This window comes from Equus caballus, chromosome 5 (genome assembly GCF_041296265.1).
Source record: "Equus caballus isolate H_3958 breed thoroughbred chromosome 5, TB-T2T, whole genome shotgun sequence".
NCBI classification, from domain to species: Eukaryota; Metazoa; Chordata; class Mammalia; order Perissodactyla; family Equidae; genus Equus; species Equus caballus.
The window spans coordinates 9,336,944-9,351,619 of NC_091688.1; the positions used below are offsets into that span (position 1 = coordinate 9,336,944).

Here is a 14,676-nt window from a genome sequence, read left to right on the forward strand (position 1 = left end):
ACCCAGACGGAACCATTGTTGCCCCAAGGCTTTGTCTTAGACCATCCATTATCTAATGTTTGCCAGGACTGTAACCAGATATCAATATATCTCTAAGAGACCGAGCTTTTCCCACCAGATTTAACAGCATCTATCAGGTCCATCAGTTGGGTCAATTCCTCCAGAGCCTGCTCCACCCTAGGAGCAGGGAGCAGTCTAATGGTGGGCTCCAGGCTACCTCTCCTATCCAGTAACTTAGTGAATATGTTATAAAGACAAAATAATTATAACAGAATTGGAACTTCATGGGTTCTCTTTCATGGCTCCCCTAGTCTCTTATATAATTCCACTATAGTCAGATCTTCCTCCAGAATCTCCAAATGCCACCAAAGTTATGAACCTTCAGGGAAAAAAAAATGTAAACAAGTAAAATAGGAAGTACATGGATAGGTGGATGGATGGACAGACAGACAGATAGATGAAAAAAGATAAAATAAATAGATTGATCAATCTGGACATTGAATACTCAGTTTGTGCATTCTTTATCACATACTCATTTGATTTTGGAATTATCAATTAAAGAAATATACTTACTTTCCTTGGATGGGGCAATAGCTTTTGGCCGCACCAATTAGTATCCGGGCTGCCTCTACACCGAGAATTCCATTGTTACACTGTTTTTCAAAGCTCCTCTAAACATACAATTTTACACAAACATTACAAAGGACTGAAACATTAATGTAATGCACTCTACTTGACCTGTACCTGGCCCTCACTATTGTTATTGAGCTCAATATAGGAAAATATACTTTTACCAAAAAATCTATAGCAGAAAATAAATTTCATTCAATTTGAATATTTACCAAATATTCATTTTTTACCAAGTACTGTCCTGGATGTTATAAATGATACAAAGATTCCTAGCTTCAGAAAACTCAAAATCTATACAACTCAAGGCATTTGCTTCAGTAATAGAAATAGCAGCAGCAGCATCTTCCTACAGTAGAGTAGACAATACAAAGCATTAATTCAAAGGGGAACTAATCATCTCAGCCTCACAAAGAACTACCAAGAGAGAAAAGTAGACTATGTTCTTTTTATTTTCTTTCTTTTCAGGTTTATTAAGATATAATTGACATATAACATGGTATAAGTTTAAGCTGTACAATGTGATGACTTGATACACATACATATTGCAAAATGATTACCACAATAAGATTAGTTAACACATCCACCACCTCACATAATTACAATTGTTGTGTGTATGGTGAGAACATTTAAGATATACTTTCTTAGCAGCTTTCACCATATTGTTAACTATAGTCACCATATTAGACCCCCAAAACTTATTAATCTTATAACTGTTAAGTTTCTACACCTTAACAAACACCTCCCCGTTCCCCCCAACCCTCAACCCCTAGTAACCCCCATTCTACTCTCTTTGTCTATGAGTTTGGCTTCTTGTGTAGATCCACACATAAGTGATATCCTAAGTGTTTGCCTTTCGCTATCTGACTTATTCCACATAGCATAATGCCCTCAAGGTCCACCCATGTTATGACAACTGGCAGGATTTCTTTCTGTTCTTTGGCTGAACAATATTCCATTATATATATATTATACATTTTCTTTACCCATTCATCCACCAATAGACACTCAAGTTGTTTCCGTGTATTGGCTATTGTGAATAATGCTGCAATGAACATGGGCGTGCAGGTATCTCCTCAAGGTCCTCTTTTTATTTCCTTTGGGTATATACCCAGAAGTGGGATTGCGGGATCATATGGTGGTTCTAGTTTTGATTTTTTGAGGAATCTCCATGTCATTTTCCTTAGTGACAGTACCAATCTGCATCCTCACCAATAACGTATAAGCATTCCCTTTTCTCCATATCCTAGCCAATACTTGTTATCTCTGTCTTCTTGATGACAGGTGTGAGGTGGTTTTGATTTGCATTTCTTTGATGATTAGGGATGTGGAGCACCTTTTCATGTATGGCCTGTTTGCCATTTGTATGTCTTCTTTAGAAAAATGTCTATTGCAGTCCTCTGCCCATTTTTTAATCAGATTACTTGGTTTTTCGCTGTTGAGTTGTATGAGTTCCTTACTTATTTTGGGTATTAATGCCTTATCTTACCTATTATTTGCAAATAATTTTTCTCATTCCATAGGTTGCTTTATCTTTTTGTTTTAGGAGGATTGGCCCTGAGCTACCATCTGTTGCCAATCTTCCTCTTTTTTTTTTTCTCCCCAAAGCCCCAGTATATAGTTATATGTCCTAGTTGCAAGTCATTTTAATTCCTCTGTGTGGGACGACACCACAGCATGGCTTGAAGAGCATTGTGTAGGTCTGCGCCCAGGATCCCAACCGGTAAACTCCAGGCTGCCGAAGTGGAGTATGCAAATTTAACTACGCAGCCACAGGCCGGCAACTGCCTTATCATTTTGTGTTTTTTCATTTTTTTCTGCTGTGCAGCAGCTTTCTAGTTTGCTGTTGTTCCACCTTTTTCTCTTTGCTTTTATTGCTTGTGCTTTTGGTGTCATATCCAAAAGTTTTTTGTCAAGACCAACGTCAAGGAGATTTTTCTCTATGTTTCCTTCTAGGCGTTTTACAGTTTCAGGTCTTATGTCTAAATCTTTCATCCATTTTGAGTGAATTTTCGTGAGTAGTCTAAGATAGAGGTCCAATCTGATTCTTTTGCAAGTGAAGATCTGATTCCCCTAACACCATTTATTGAAAAGACTATCTTTTCCCCATTGTATATTCTTGGCTGTTAGTTGACCATATATGCATGGGTTTACTCTAGGCTCTCAATTCTGTTCTATTGGTCTGTATCTGTTTTCATGCTAGCACCACACTGTTTTGATTACTATAGTTTTATAATATCACTTGAAATCAGGAATTGTGGTGCCTCCTGCTTTTTCCTTCTTTCTCAGGATTGCTTTTGCTATTTGGGGTCTTGTGTATGTTCCATACATGTTTTAGGATGGTTTGTTCTATTTCTGTGAAAAATGCCATTGGAATTTTGATATGCATTGCATTGAATCTATAATGGCTTTACGTAGCATGGACATTTTAACAATATGAATTCTGATCCATGAACATGGGATATCTTTCCTTTTTTTTTTTGTATTCTTCAATTTCTTTCATCAATGTCTTATAGTTTTCAGTGTACAGATCTTTCACCTCCTTGGTTAAATTTATTCCTAAGTATTTTATTGGTTCTGATGCTATCATAAGTGGGATTTTTTTTCTTTATTTCTCTATCACAGAGTTCATTGTTAGTGTGTTAAGATGCGAGCAATTTTTGTAGGTTGATTTTGTATCTTGCAACTTTACAGAATTCGTTGATTAGTTCTAACAGTGTTTTGGTGGCGTCTTTAGGGTTTTCCATATACAAGATCACGTCATCTGCAAACAGATATAACTTTACTTCTTTTCCTTTCTGATTTGGATGCCTTTTATTTCTTTTTGCCTGATTGCTATGGCTAGGACTTCGAGAACTATGTTGAATAGGAATGGTGAGGGTGGCCAACCTTGTCTTTTCCTGATTTTAGAGGAAACCTTTCAGCTTTTCATCATTGAGTATGATATTAGCTGTGGGTTTGTTGTATATGGCCTTCATTTTGTTGCAGTATGTTCCTTCAATACCCAATTTATTGAAAGTATTTATCCTGAAAAGATGTTGAATTTTGTCAAATGCTTTTTCTGCATCTCTTGAGAGGATCATATGATTTTTACCCTTCATTCCATTAATGTGGTGTATTACCCACTGATTGATTTGTGGATGTTGAACCATCCTTACATCCCAGGGATAAACCCCACTTGATCATGGTGTATGAAACTTTTAATGTGCTGTTGAATTTGGTTTGCTAGTATCTTGGTGAAATTTTTTGCATCTATTTTTTTAAGGATATTGACTTTTATTTTTCTTTTCTTGTAGTGTCCTTATCTGGCTTTGATGTCAGGGTAATGCTGGCCTTGTAAAACAACTATGAGAGTGTTCCTTCCTCTTCAATTTTTTGGACAAGTTTAAGGATTTATATTCGTGCTTCTTTAAATATTTGGTAGAATTCACCAGCAAAACCATCTAGTCCTGAGCTTTTCTTTGTTGGGAGGATTTTTATTACTGATTCAATCTCCTTACTCATTATTGGTCTATTCAGTTTTCTATTTCTTCATGATTTAGTCTTGGTAGGTTTATATTTCTAGGAACTTATCCATTTCTTCTATGTTATCCAATACTTTGGCATATAGTTGTTCATGGTAGCCCCTTATGATCCATTGTATTTCTGTGGTGTCAGTTGTAATGTCTCTTCTTTTTTATAATTTTGTTTGAGTTCTCTCTCTCTTTTTTCCTAGGTTATTCTAGCTAAATGTTTGTCAATTTTATATTTTCAAAAAACCAACTATTCATTTTGTTGATTTTTTCTGTTGTCTTTCTAGTGTCTATTTCATTTATTTCTGCTCTAATATTTATTATTTCCTCCTTCTGCAGTGGGCCCACTTTGTTCTTCTTCTTCTATTTCTTGAGGTGTAAAGTTAGGTTGTTTATTTAAGATCTTTCCTTTTTCTTAATGAAGGCATTTATCACTATTAACTTTCCCTCTGCATTTACTGCATCCTGTAAGTTTCAATATGTGTATTTTCATTTTCATTTGTCTCGAGATACTTTCTGATTTCCCTTTTGATTTCTTCTTTGACCTATTGGTTGTTTAGGAGTGTGTTGTTTAATTTCCACATATTTGTGAATTTTTCAGTTTTCCTCCTGTTATTGATTTCTAGTTTCATACCTTTGTGGTTAGAAAAGATACTTGGTATGATTTCACTCTTCTTAGATTTTTTTAAGCCTTGCTTTGAGGCCCAGCATATGATTTAACCTGGAGAATGTTCCATGTGTACTTATGATTGAATGTTTGTTTACTCATTCATTGTTTAAACAAATGTTTACTGAATGCCTACTCTACTCTAAGTCCTATGCTAAGGTACTAGAGATATAATCCAAGGCTTCAAGAAGTTCATAGCCTATTGGGAGAAGGCGAATAGTTAGACACATAAAATTATACAACAGTGTAGAAAATATAAGAAGATAAAAGTAGGGCCTGCCCCTTGGCCGAGTGGTTAAGTTCACACGCTCCACTTCAGCGGCCTAGGGTTTCACTGGTTCGAATCCTGGGCGCGGACATGGCACCGCTCATCAAGCCATGCTGAGACAGTGTCCCACATGCCACAACTAGAAGGACCCACAACTGAAAATACACAGGTGTGCACCGGGGGGGGTTGGGGAGAAAAAGGAAATAAATAAAAATCTTTAAAAAAAAAAAAAAGTTAAAAAAAAAGTAAACACAGGGCACTAATCAATCTTGATGTGGAGATGGGGTCATAGAGAACTTCTTGGAAGAGATGATACCTCGGTTGAGTTTTAAGAATGAGCATGATTACCCAGATGAAGAATGGAGGTGAGGGAGCAGACTTGGGAAGGGGTGAACAGTGAGTGGCACCTTCAGTGTATGCACAGAGATGAGAAACAGTATAGTGAGTGCAGTAAAGGACAAGTTGTGGGGCAGAGAATGGTGAAAGATCAGTTAGAGTAATGGGCAGGGGCCAGATTACAAAAGACCTTGTGTATTATGCATAGATTTGATCTCATAGGTAAGCTTTTTCTGGAAGATGATATGCTAATCCTGTAAGATACTCCTTGAACTCCTATCCCCACAAAAAAAAAAATGTGATGTATGAAGAAGGGAGGGAGAAAAATGTTGCATTCAATATTCTCTCTTGAAGAGGCTCAATGCACTTCAGTAGGTTAAGATCTCTGAGAAGTTCTACAAGGAATTCCATAAGCAATCTGTATAAATTTGTTTAAACCAGCAACTTCCAAACTAATTTGAGCACTGAAGCTTTTTTTTCATGAAGTCTCTCTTAGCATCCTGGGAGCTCTTGGGAACTCACTTTGGAAAATGTTATAGGTGCTGAGGAACCATTGTAGGGTTTTAAGCAGAAGGGTAGTGTATTCCCATCTGTCTTTTAGATTATTCCCTGTGATTTGAGAGTGGAAATATTGGAGGCAGGGAGGCCAGTTAAAGATTATTATACAGGCAAGAGATTATCATGGCCTAAATTAAGAGATACAGGGATGGAAAAGTGTATATTTGGCAAATATTTAGAAGGTAAGATTGCTAGAGCTTGGAGAGGGAGGGAGAGAGAGGACTGACCTGAGTGATCACCTGGGTAATGATCCCACTCACTGAGGCCAGGAATACAAGAGCAGATTTGGGATGAGTTCAGTGTGGATTTAAGTACAGTTAAATGTTCAGGAGATGTCTAGCCACAGCTGGATTCATGAGTCTAAAGAGATGGTGGTGAGAGTTTTGGAAGGAAGAATATAGAGTTGAAGAGCATCCGTGGATAGGGTTAAAACCATGAGCGTAGCTGAGAACAAAGAAGGAGAGACTGTAAAGACTATAAAGTGAGAATAGTAGACAGAGTTAACTGTCCTGAGGAATAAAGAAGAGCCCACGGAGGAAACCAAAAAGGAAAGAGGTCACAAAAGCAGAAGGAATGCTAATAGAAGGTACTCCCAGGAAAGCCATTAAAAGATAACCTGGAGTGGGTCACTACAGAGGATTTTTGGTTTAAAAAAGGAAATGTGGTAGGCCATTATAACAATGGTCCCAATGTATCATATCTCCCTGTGTCCATGGCTCTTTGCAACTGACATTGCTGATCCTCCCATCAAGAAGTAGGGGATTCACTCACTGAATCTGGGCTAGCTTTGTGATTTGCTTTAAGTAATAGGATGAGGGTAAAAGTCATGTTATTCAAGTTTCAGAGCGTAGGATTTAGAGGCCTTGAAGCTTCTCCTCTTGCCCTCTCGGAACCTGGAAACCGCCATGCTGTGAAGAGGTCCAGTCCACTCTACTGGAAGATAAGAGGCCCTATGGAGGAGAAACAAAGTGCCCTGAAAGACGCTAGAGTCAACTGCCAAATCTATGAGTGAGGACATCCTGACCCACGAACCCCAATTGAGCTGTGCGATGACGGCAGACTTGAGTGTTCCCAGGTGAGACCAACAACAAAATCATCCCGATTGCCAACCCACAGAACTGTGGGAAATAATAAATCATTGTTGTTTTAAGTCACTAAGTTTGGGGATGGTTTGTTATATAGCAAAGGCTAGCCAAAACAGAACTTGGTACCAATTGTAGAGAGTCTCCATAACGAAATGCTAAAACATGCTTTGGGACTGAGTGGTGACCAGAAGCTAGAAGGGCAGTGAGGACACTGTTAGGGGAAGCCGGAAGAGCAGTGATAAAACTGGTGTAGGAGGCTGGAGGGAGGCAGCCGTGCTATGAAGAGGTAGCGCAATTAGCAATATTGTCACCTGAGGTAACTTGGAAGGTAGGAGATGTACCTAACGAACTTATGAATCTGGCCAAGGAAATTTCTAGATTTCTAATATTCTAGAAATATTAAAAGTGTCAACTTTTTACCTGCATATGATAAGGTATGAGAAGAGAGAGATAAACCAAAGAGAAACAATTCAATCTGCAAGCAAAAGAAAATATAAAGAGGCCATGATTTGCCAAGTTGGAAACTAAACCTGTTTCTCATCTGCAGTCTCGCCAGCTGGCAAAAAAGATCCAGGGGCAAAGATCAAATCTAGAGTGCAGCCAGTAAAATGTGGCTTCAGGTTCAAGATCAAATCAAGGGTGTAGCTGAAGAACCTTTGTTAAGACCACTGAAAGATTAAAGGCGGTGCTTAGTCTACCCTCTCAAGCAGACTGAAGGCTTTCTCAGACTCATATTGTCTGACATGTGGCCTGTCTATGACAAGGAATTGTGGAGTAGAGTGGGCTATAATCAGATTCATTGACAACACACAAGTTTTTAAGGAAATTGTATCAGATTGGACTAAAAAAAAGGCAGAAACAGTTCTAAATGAATAGAAACTTCCCAAGTTTCTACTGGCAGAAATCAGGCTAAGAAAGTTATTCCCCTACAAACATCAGTTATTCCGTACAGAAATGTAAAGAATGGGGAGAACTGGTTCCTATGCCCAGCTGGATTTCAAAATTGCCATGGACTGGTGATTAATCAGTGCTTCCTGTTCTTCCCTTTCTTGAACAGAAGTGTCTGTTGATTATCACTAAATGTTGGGGGTGGGGGTAGAAGGTTAATTTGTCTTTTTAGTTCACAAGTCTCTGAATCAAGAGGAACCATACTTAAGGAGATGCAACCAAGGAGCCTTAGCATACCTAGACCAAATGCAGATCATGAGATGCTGGACTTGAGTATGATACCATAATAGGATGAAGCTTTGGGGGAGGGGGGTGGTCTTAGAAAAGGATGAGTGTATTTTGCTTGTATGAGGGGTATAAATATTTGCGGCCAGTGAGAACACTGTGGTACATTAAATATGGTCGCAAATTCTTTGCATCTCTTACCATCAAGAGGTTAAGCCTATTGCCTAATCCTTGAATTAACATGGCCTCTCATTCACAAGTCTGGTAGTGAGGTCCTGACTCTTGGCTGCATGCCTCAGTTTACTTCTATGTGGCCTCTCATTCTTCAGAGGCTAGGCCACCTTCCTCACATGACAGTCTCCGGGTAGTATTGAAAGTGGAAGAAGGTGGAAGCTGCAAATATTCTCAGGGCCTAGTCTCTAGAATCCCAAAGTCACTTGTGCCATATTTTATTGGTCAAAACAAGTCACAAGAACAACCCAAATTCAATGTGGGGGCGTGGGGAGTATAGATACCACCTCTTAACAGGAGGCTCTGCAAAGAATTCGTGACCATATTTCACTCCCTGGGTAAGAGCCTTTCAAACTCTAAGGACATTTTTAATTAAGTATAGAAATGTTTAAAAGAATGAAAATATGCATTAATATTTTTTGTAGTAAGAAGAAATATGTTCTTCAACAGAAAAAAATGAAAGGTGAGAAGGAATTTACAGTTTAAAAGAGACTTAAAGGGCATATCCACTAATTGTAATGTGTGAATTTTACTGAAATCCAACTTAAAAAATAAACTGAAAATATGCATTTATGAGACAATTGGAAATTTGGTCATTGATTCGCTATTTGATGTTATTATGGAATTATCAATTTTTAGATGCAACATTAGTATTTTCCTATTTTTTTTAAAAAACTTAGAGCTACATACTGAAATATTTACAGATGAAAAGATATGATATCTGGAATTTGTTTCAAAATAATATGGAAGGTGGAGAAGTGAAGGAGGGTGTAGACGGGGCAGGGTTGGTCATGTGTGGATGGTTTGTAAGCCTGGATGCTGGGTACGTGGGGCTTCATTAGACCATCATATCTACTTTCGTATATGTTAGAAATTCTGCATAATAATAAGTTTTAAAATAAAAGTAAAAAGGAATGACTCTTAGCATGAGTATTTTATATACTTGCAATTTTGAATAAAATTTGTCCTAGTAGACTATAACCCCAATTTAAAATGTGCAATTTGATAAGTTGAGTTAAACTTGATTTTACCTAGTAATCTTTCTATGTTTATAGTAGATCATTTAAATACTACATCCTAAATATTTTAAGAGAATTTTTGATTCAATAGATTTATTTTAACTTATTAGATTTACAAGAGTTAGATAAACACCTGAGAGAATTTTATATAAAAGGAACTCAAATATGTTAAATTTGTAAAAGCAGTTTCAAATAGTTGAAGACATTTAGTTAACTAAGTATGTAAATAGCACCAAACATTATTCAAAGTCCCCTCAGAAGTGAACGGCTGTTACAAGCCAAGATGACCTCAATAAAATATAAAAGAAAAAAGTGAACTGCTCAAGTTTGCTAGACGTAGAAACAGAATAATAAGATTTATGACTTGAATGTAAAACCTAAGAAATTGTTTTTAACTCTCATAAATCAAAAATAAATTTTAACTATCATAAACATGTTTATGTTTTAGAACATAAATTTTAACTAATGGGTTATTAAAGGTGAAAAAAAAATTTTTTCTAGTCACCTGAAAACCATATGTAAGAATTAAAAGCATTGCAAAAATAAGAAAAAACAAAAAGCAGATTACATGAATGGTACCAACCATTTGTATTATAGCTATGTGCAATCTGGCTTCTTCCATTAAAACTTCATCCGTTGGGGACTCTTCCTCTTTTTCATCATGTGAAACGTGGGAAAACTGAACAGTATCAGACTAAGTTTAAAAACATACAGAGATAAAGTTAAAAATAAGTACAAATGATTAGGAGCTGTAAAATGCTTTGCTCAACAAAGATTCCAATAACTCAAATCAGAATTGCTAAAATGAAGGGCTATACTGGATAACATTCTCCACATAAGAAATGTTGCTTTCAATTGTGGTGAAATAACCATTCTTTGGGGGAGATCTAGAAGCCATGTTCTTCCCCAAACCTGTCGATGCTTGACTCCTCTCTGAAGCAGCCTCTGCTTTTCGCATTTTATAATGTGTCTACGAGGAGAGAGATCTCAGTTCCTCAACCAATTAGAAACATCAGCTTGGCAGGGGCCATTCATAGTTATTCAACCAGTCAGTTTGTGAAAAGACCAATTCTCCCGTATTTGGCAAATAAGGCTAGACCATTAAGACCATCTCTTTAGAGACAGAATTCAAAGGAGTCATTGCACCAAGATAGCAAAGGTAGCAAATATACCGCCCCCCCCCCCTAAGTTTTCTGACATTGAATTATCAGAATCAAGGTTTTTATATAAACTAAAGCAAGAGAGGCAGACCCAGGGAGGGAAAGGAGGAATCTTTTTTGCCAGGTATCAACTCACAGGAATGATGTATTCAATCTTCGTTTTTTCTTCTACCAAGGTCCAATTAACATTTGTCAAAATCTTTTCTGTTTTAAATAAAGTGATTGTGTTCTGTATTATCTCCTGTATGTGCTTAATGGCATTTTGCATGGCCATTTGTCTTGGAAGGGAAATAGCACACAAACCTGTGACAAAAGAAAGCAAGGGTCTTAATAGAAAACATCAAAGACAGAAAGGGGAAGCAAAAATTTTGCACGATGGAGTGAAATCTTGGCATCATCTGAATAGACAAACCAAAATGTTTAGAGCAAGGACAACTTTTTGCCCAACATTTTCTAGAAAATTATCCAACTATCTGTTTCCTTTTGGCTGTATAGCTCCACTTTATCTCACTCAACTGCTAAAGAATGTTTTACAAGTTTCCTTTCCTTCCCTTTAGCTAGAGACATGACTCGTTATTTCAAGACACCCAATCGGTATTTTCTCAAAGTGTAGAAAACTACCTGTGTCTTCCACAGGTAGAAGGGTTGCTTATTAAACTATGCAAATTCCTGGACTCCACTCCATATTTGGAGAATCAGATTGGCCTGGGAATTTGCATTTTAACGAGTTCTCCCACTGATTCTTATACATAACAAAATTTAAAGACCACTGCAATAGGGATCCCTCAAATTTAACCTCTCTGTTCCTGGCCAGAAAATCTACACATCCAGAGCTTGCAGTAGTTTGTATTTCTTGAGGTATGAATTTGAAGTTACAGTTATGAGGCTCGCTGACCAAAAAGGAGAATTTAATAAGTGAGTGAGCTTAGCCTACTCACTCAGAATTCCATCTCAATAAAACTGTCCTCTCTTCATAATTGTATATGAAATAAAGGGTTAAAATAGTTCTAAATGTTTCAGTTTAACTTTATTGACTTCTCTGCAGGACATTGTGTGCAACAGTAGTATTTGAAATTTGGGGTATTCAAAATGATCCGGAAGCATATCCCTGTTGGTTCACCATGGTCCAGAGCAAAGGTGCATTTGACTGGATGCTGAAGAATTAGAAGGTGTCTGCTTTGGATTTAAAATTCCCATGGCCAAGATCACACGAGGAGAAAGTTTATACATTTGCCTAATTACATCCTCCCCATATGATGGAGCAACAGCCGCTTCCCAGTTGCTCTGGGGAAATATGAGTACCTGTGGACCACTTGGTGGCACCAATACATTTGAATGAAATCCCTGTGTTTAAAAGGATCCTGGAAGAGTATGAAGAGGGATCGATCTCTTAAAAGCATTAGACCAATGTGGAAGAAGTTGGTTTGAAACTCTTACTGATACAACTCAATTCTATCAAGTACTTGTTAAACATGTGCCACATAGTATTTCCAGAAAGGATGAGCATTGATTCTGAGAGGAGAAAATACTTGCCAGATATTTTTGTTTCCTAATGAATTAAAGAAAATTCTGAGGCCTGGTTAATACCATAAAAAATTTATAAAAGAAGAAAAAAACATTATCATAATAGTAACATCCCTTGTTGATCTTGCCTTTGAGTATCAGAGTAGGAAGATTCACCAGGAATCAAGCCTGGGAGAAAGCTAGATGTTATATCCTAAGCAAAGAGAGCAGAGGGGTCTGGATCCCTGGGCGCCAAAGGAAATTGGTGGGAAGGGAGGTGTGAGCAAGGCCTCAGGGATGGAATTAACTTCACTCATGCTCCAGTGTAGGATTTTGCTGGTCCAAGCACACTTTTCCACTGCAAGTACGAACAAACCCATGACAGGGGAAAAGAGAGTCGCCAAAAAAGTGCCCCATTTACTAGCCCTGTTCACATATTGGAGCCCTTGGCTTTGAGGTGGCCTGTCACAGGAAGATTTGCAATACTGTTGATGGGGCACAGTTTCAGGAATGGGTAGGACTGTGTCTCTTGTGGGTAGGATAGGGTAAATTCACCAGGTTATTTTCCTGTTTAAAAGAATTCTCCTTCAACATTATATTTCCATTGACCTCTCATTAGTTTTTTGCTTTCCAAGAGACCTAATTGCTAATTTGGTTTATCAAAAAAATTGGTATTTAAAGGTGAATACGCTGAAAAATGATCACAATTATTTTGTACATAGAAAGAAATTTCCTGGTTATAAATTAATAAATTGATTTTCTGCTTTATCCATATTCTCCTATGAGTGCAGTATATGTAAAACTCTAGCAGTAAATCAACTCTAGATACCCTGACAGAATCAGCTCTCTGCACCAGCAAAGCTGAGGACTAGACCACAAGATATGGGATGATACTGGTCGTACTCTAAGACTTTGGGTAATCCCACCTCCGCCCTCCCACTCTCCACTTGACCCCACTGCCACTCGTTATCTCATCTTGGATTTCTCTATTGACTGTGTATCTATTTGTGATTTTATCATATTTCTGCATTTCATTATCAACAGCCTCAAATTCCTTCTAGAAGTAGGCAACAGTGGCAGAGCCTGCTGATTGTCTCTCAATATCCATTCTTCCTTCTTCCTTTACCAATAGAATCTCTGAGTTTTGGTTGAACATATGGCCAGCCACGCAAAGATAATATTTCCCAGCTTCCCTTGCCCATGTGTACCCATGTGCCTAAGTTCTGGCCAATGGGATGTGAGTGGTAATGATATATATATAACTTCTAGATTGTGCCCTTAAAAGGAAGCCACTTACCCTCCATTGCCACCCCCCCCCCACCCCCCCAATTTCCCTTTCTAGTTGGTTGGATTGAAGATAGAGTGGTAGTGAGTTGGCTCGTACCCTGCAGATAGGAGCAACACCCCACGGAGTGGAGGAGCAACAAATCAGACAACTTTGTGGAACAGAACCATCTCACACTTCTGGACTTTTCAGTGGAGAGGAAAAAAACCCCTCTGTCTTATTTAAGCCATTGTTAATATGGTTCCTGTTAAACTGGCCAAACAAATATCCCAATTAAGGCAGATTCCATAAATAATGAGTGAATGAAAATGAGTGATTTCATAATCAATTCCTTGAGCTCCATAAGAAATGTCCCCATGGCTCCCAACAATAATCTATTTGTGTTATTCTCCCCAGTTAATTAATGAAAGACAGATATACTTTACCCAATGTCCTGGCTGAATGAGTCATCATGTACGAATTTATTCCCATAGTCATCAACGATGTTACTAGTAGATACAAGATAAACTAAAAAAACAAAACACACAAATGGTTAGAACCAAAACATTAATAAGTTGCCCAAATCGAGGCAAAAGGGCTGTTCTGTAGACATTGTTTGAGTATACTATACTGGGGCAGAAATTAGTTTTCAATATGAAGGAGAAAAAAATAGATTTTGTCATTTCTAAGAGGGATGAGAACACTGAGAGACGAGCTCTCCACAGCTGCCACATTCAGCAGCGGCCATGCAAAGCCAGCAAGGCGGGAGGCGTCACAGACGCTGCTGTGGAACCTGCAGGGTCACAGAAAAACCTCGGCAACAGCAGGCAGTAGTGACCACGGGTGGGATAGGGACATGCACCTGCCATCATGCAAAAACACAACCACATTTGTAGGTCTTGGCTCTGCCATTTATTAGCCATGTAACTTAGGGCCAGTTAACTTAACCACTCTGAGCCTCAGCGTCCTTCACTGAAAAATGGAGTTAATAGCAATATGTCCTTCAGAGAGTGTTTCCCAAACCTGACTGAAAACAATAAGCACCTGCAGTGCTTCGCAGAGATCCTGGCCCCCACACTTCTTCCCTGCAGATTCTGATTCTGTAGGCCTGGGGTGACGTCAGAGGGATTCTTAACATCAGACAGATTTGGGCAACACTGTAAAATGATAGTCAAATGATAGCTAACATTTCATTGACTTGGTTTTAGGCCAATTCCTTGCACAAAAGAAAACCGAAGAGGCTCAGATGTTGGTTATTATACTTTCCCTTTGG

The 14,676-nt window shown here is 38.1% G+C and overlaps 1 protein-coding gene across 9 annotated transcripts in view; it reads right to left on the minus strand.

Annotated features, from left to right (window-relative positions):
* The window catches only part of SLC9C2 (solute carrier family 9 member C2 (putative)), an 85,357-nt gene that overhangs the window by 40,805 nt on the left and 29,876 nt on the right, over positions 1 to 14,676 (minus strand). For all 9 annotated transcript variants that reach the window (XR_011439004.1, XR_011439003.1, XR_011439005.1 and 6 more), the window contains 4 exons: positions 13,850 to 13,931; positions 10,773 to 10,939; positions 10,060 to 10,170; positions 574 to 671 (listed from right to left, as the gene is read on the minus strand). Coding sequence is in view for 6 of the 9 variants with exons in the window: in XM_070267698.1 (XP_070123799.1) it covers positions 574 to 671; positions 10,060 to 10,170; positions 10,773 to 10,939; positions 13,850 to 13,931 (458 nt within the window). In the remaining 3 variants the exon portion in view is untranslated. The remainder of the gene's footprint in view (positions 1 to 573; positions 672 to 10,059; positions 10,171 to 10,772; positions 10,940 to 13,849; positions 13,932 to 14,676) is intronic.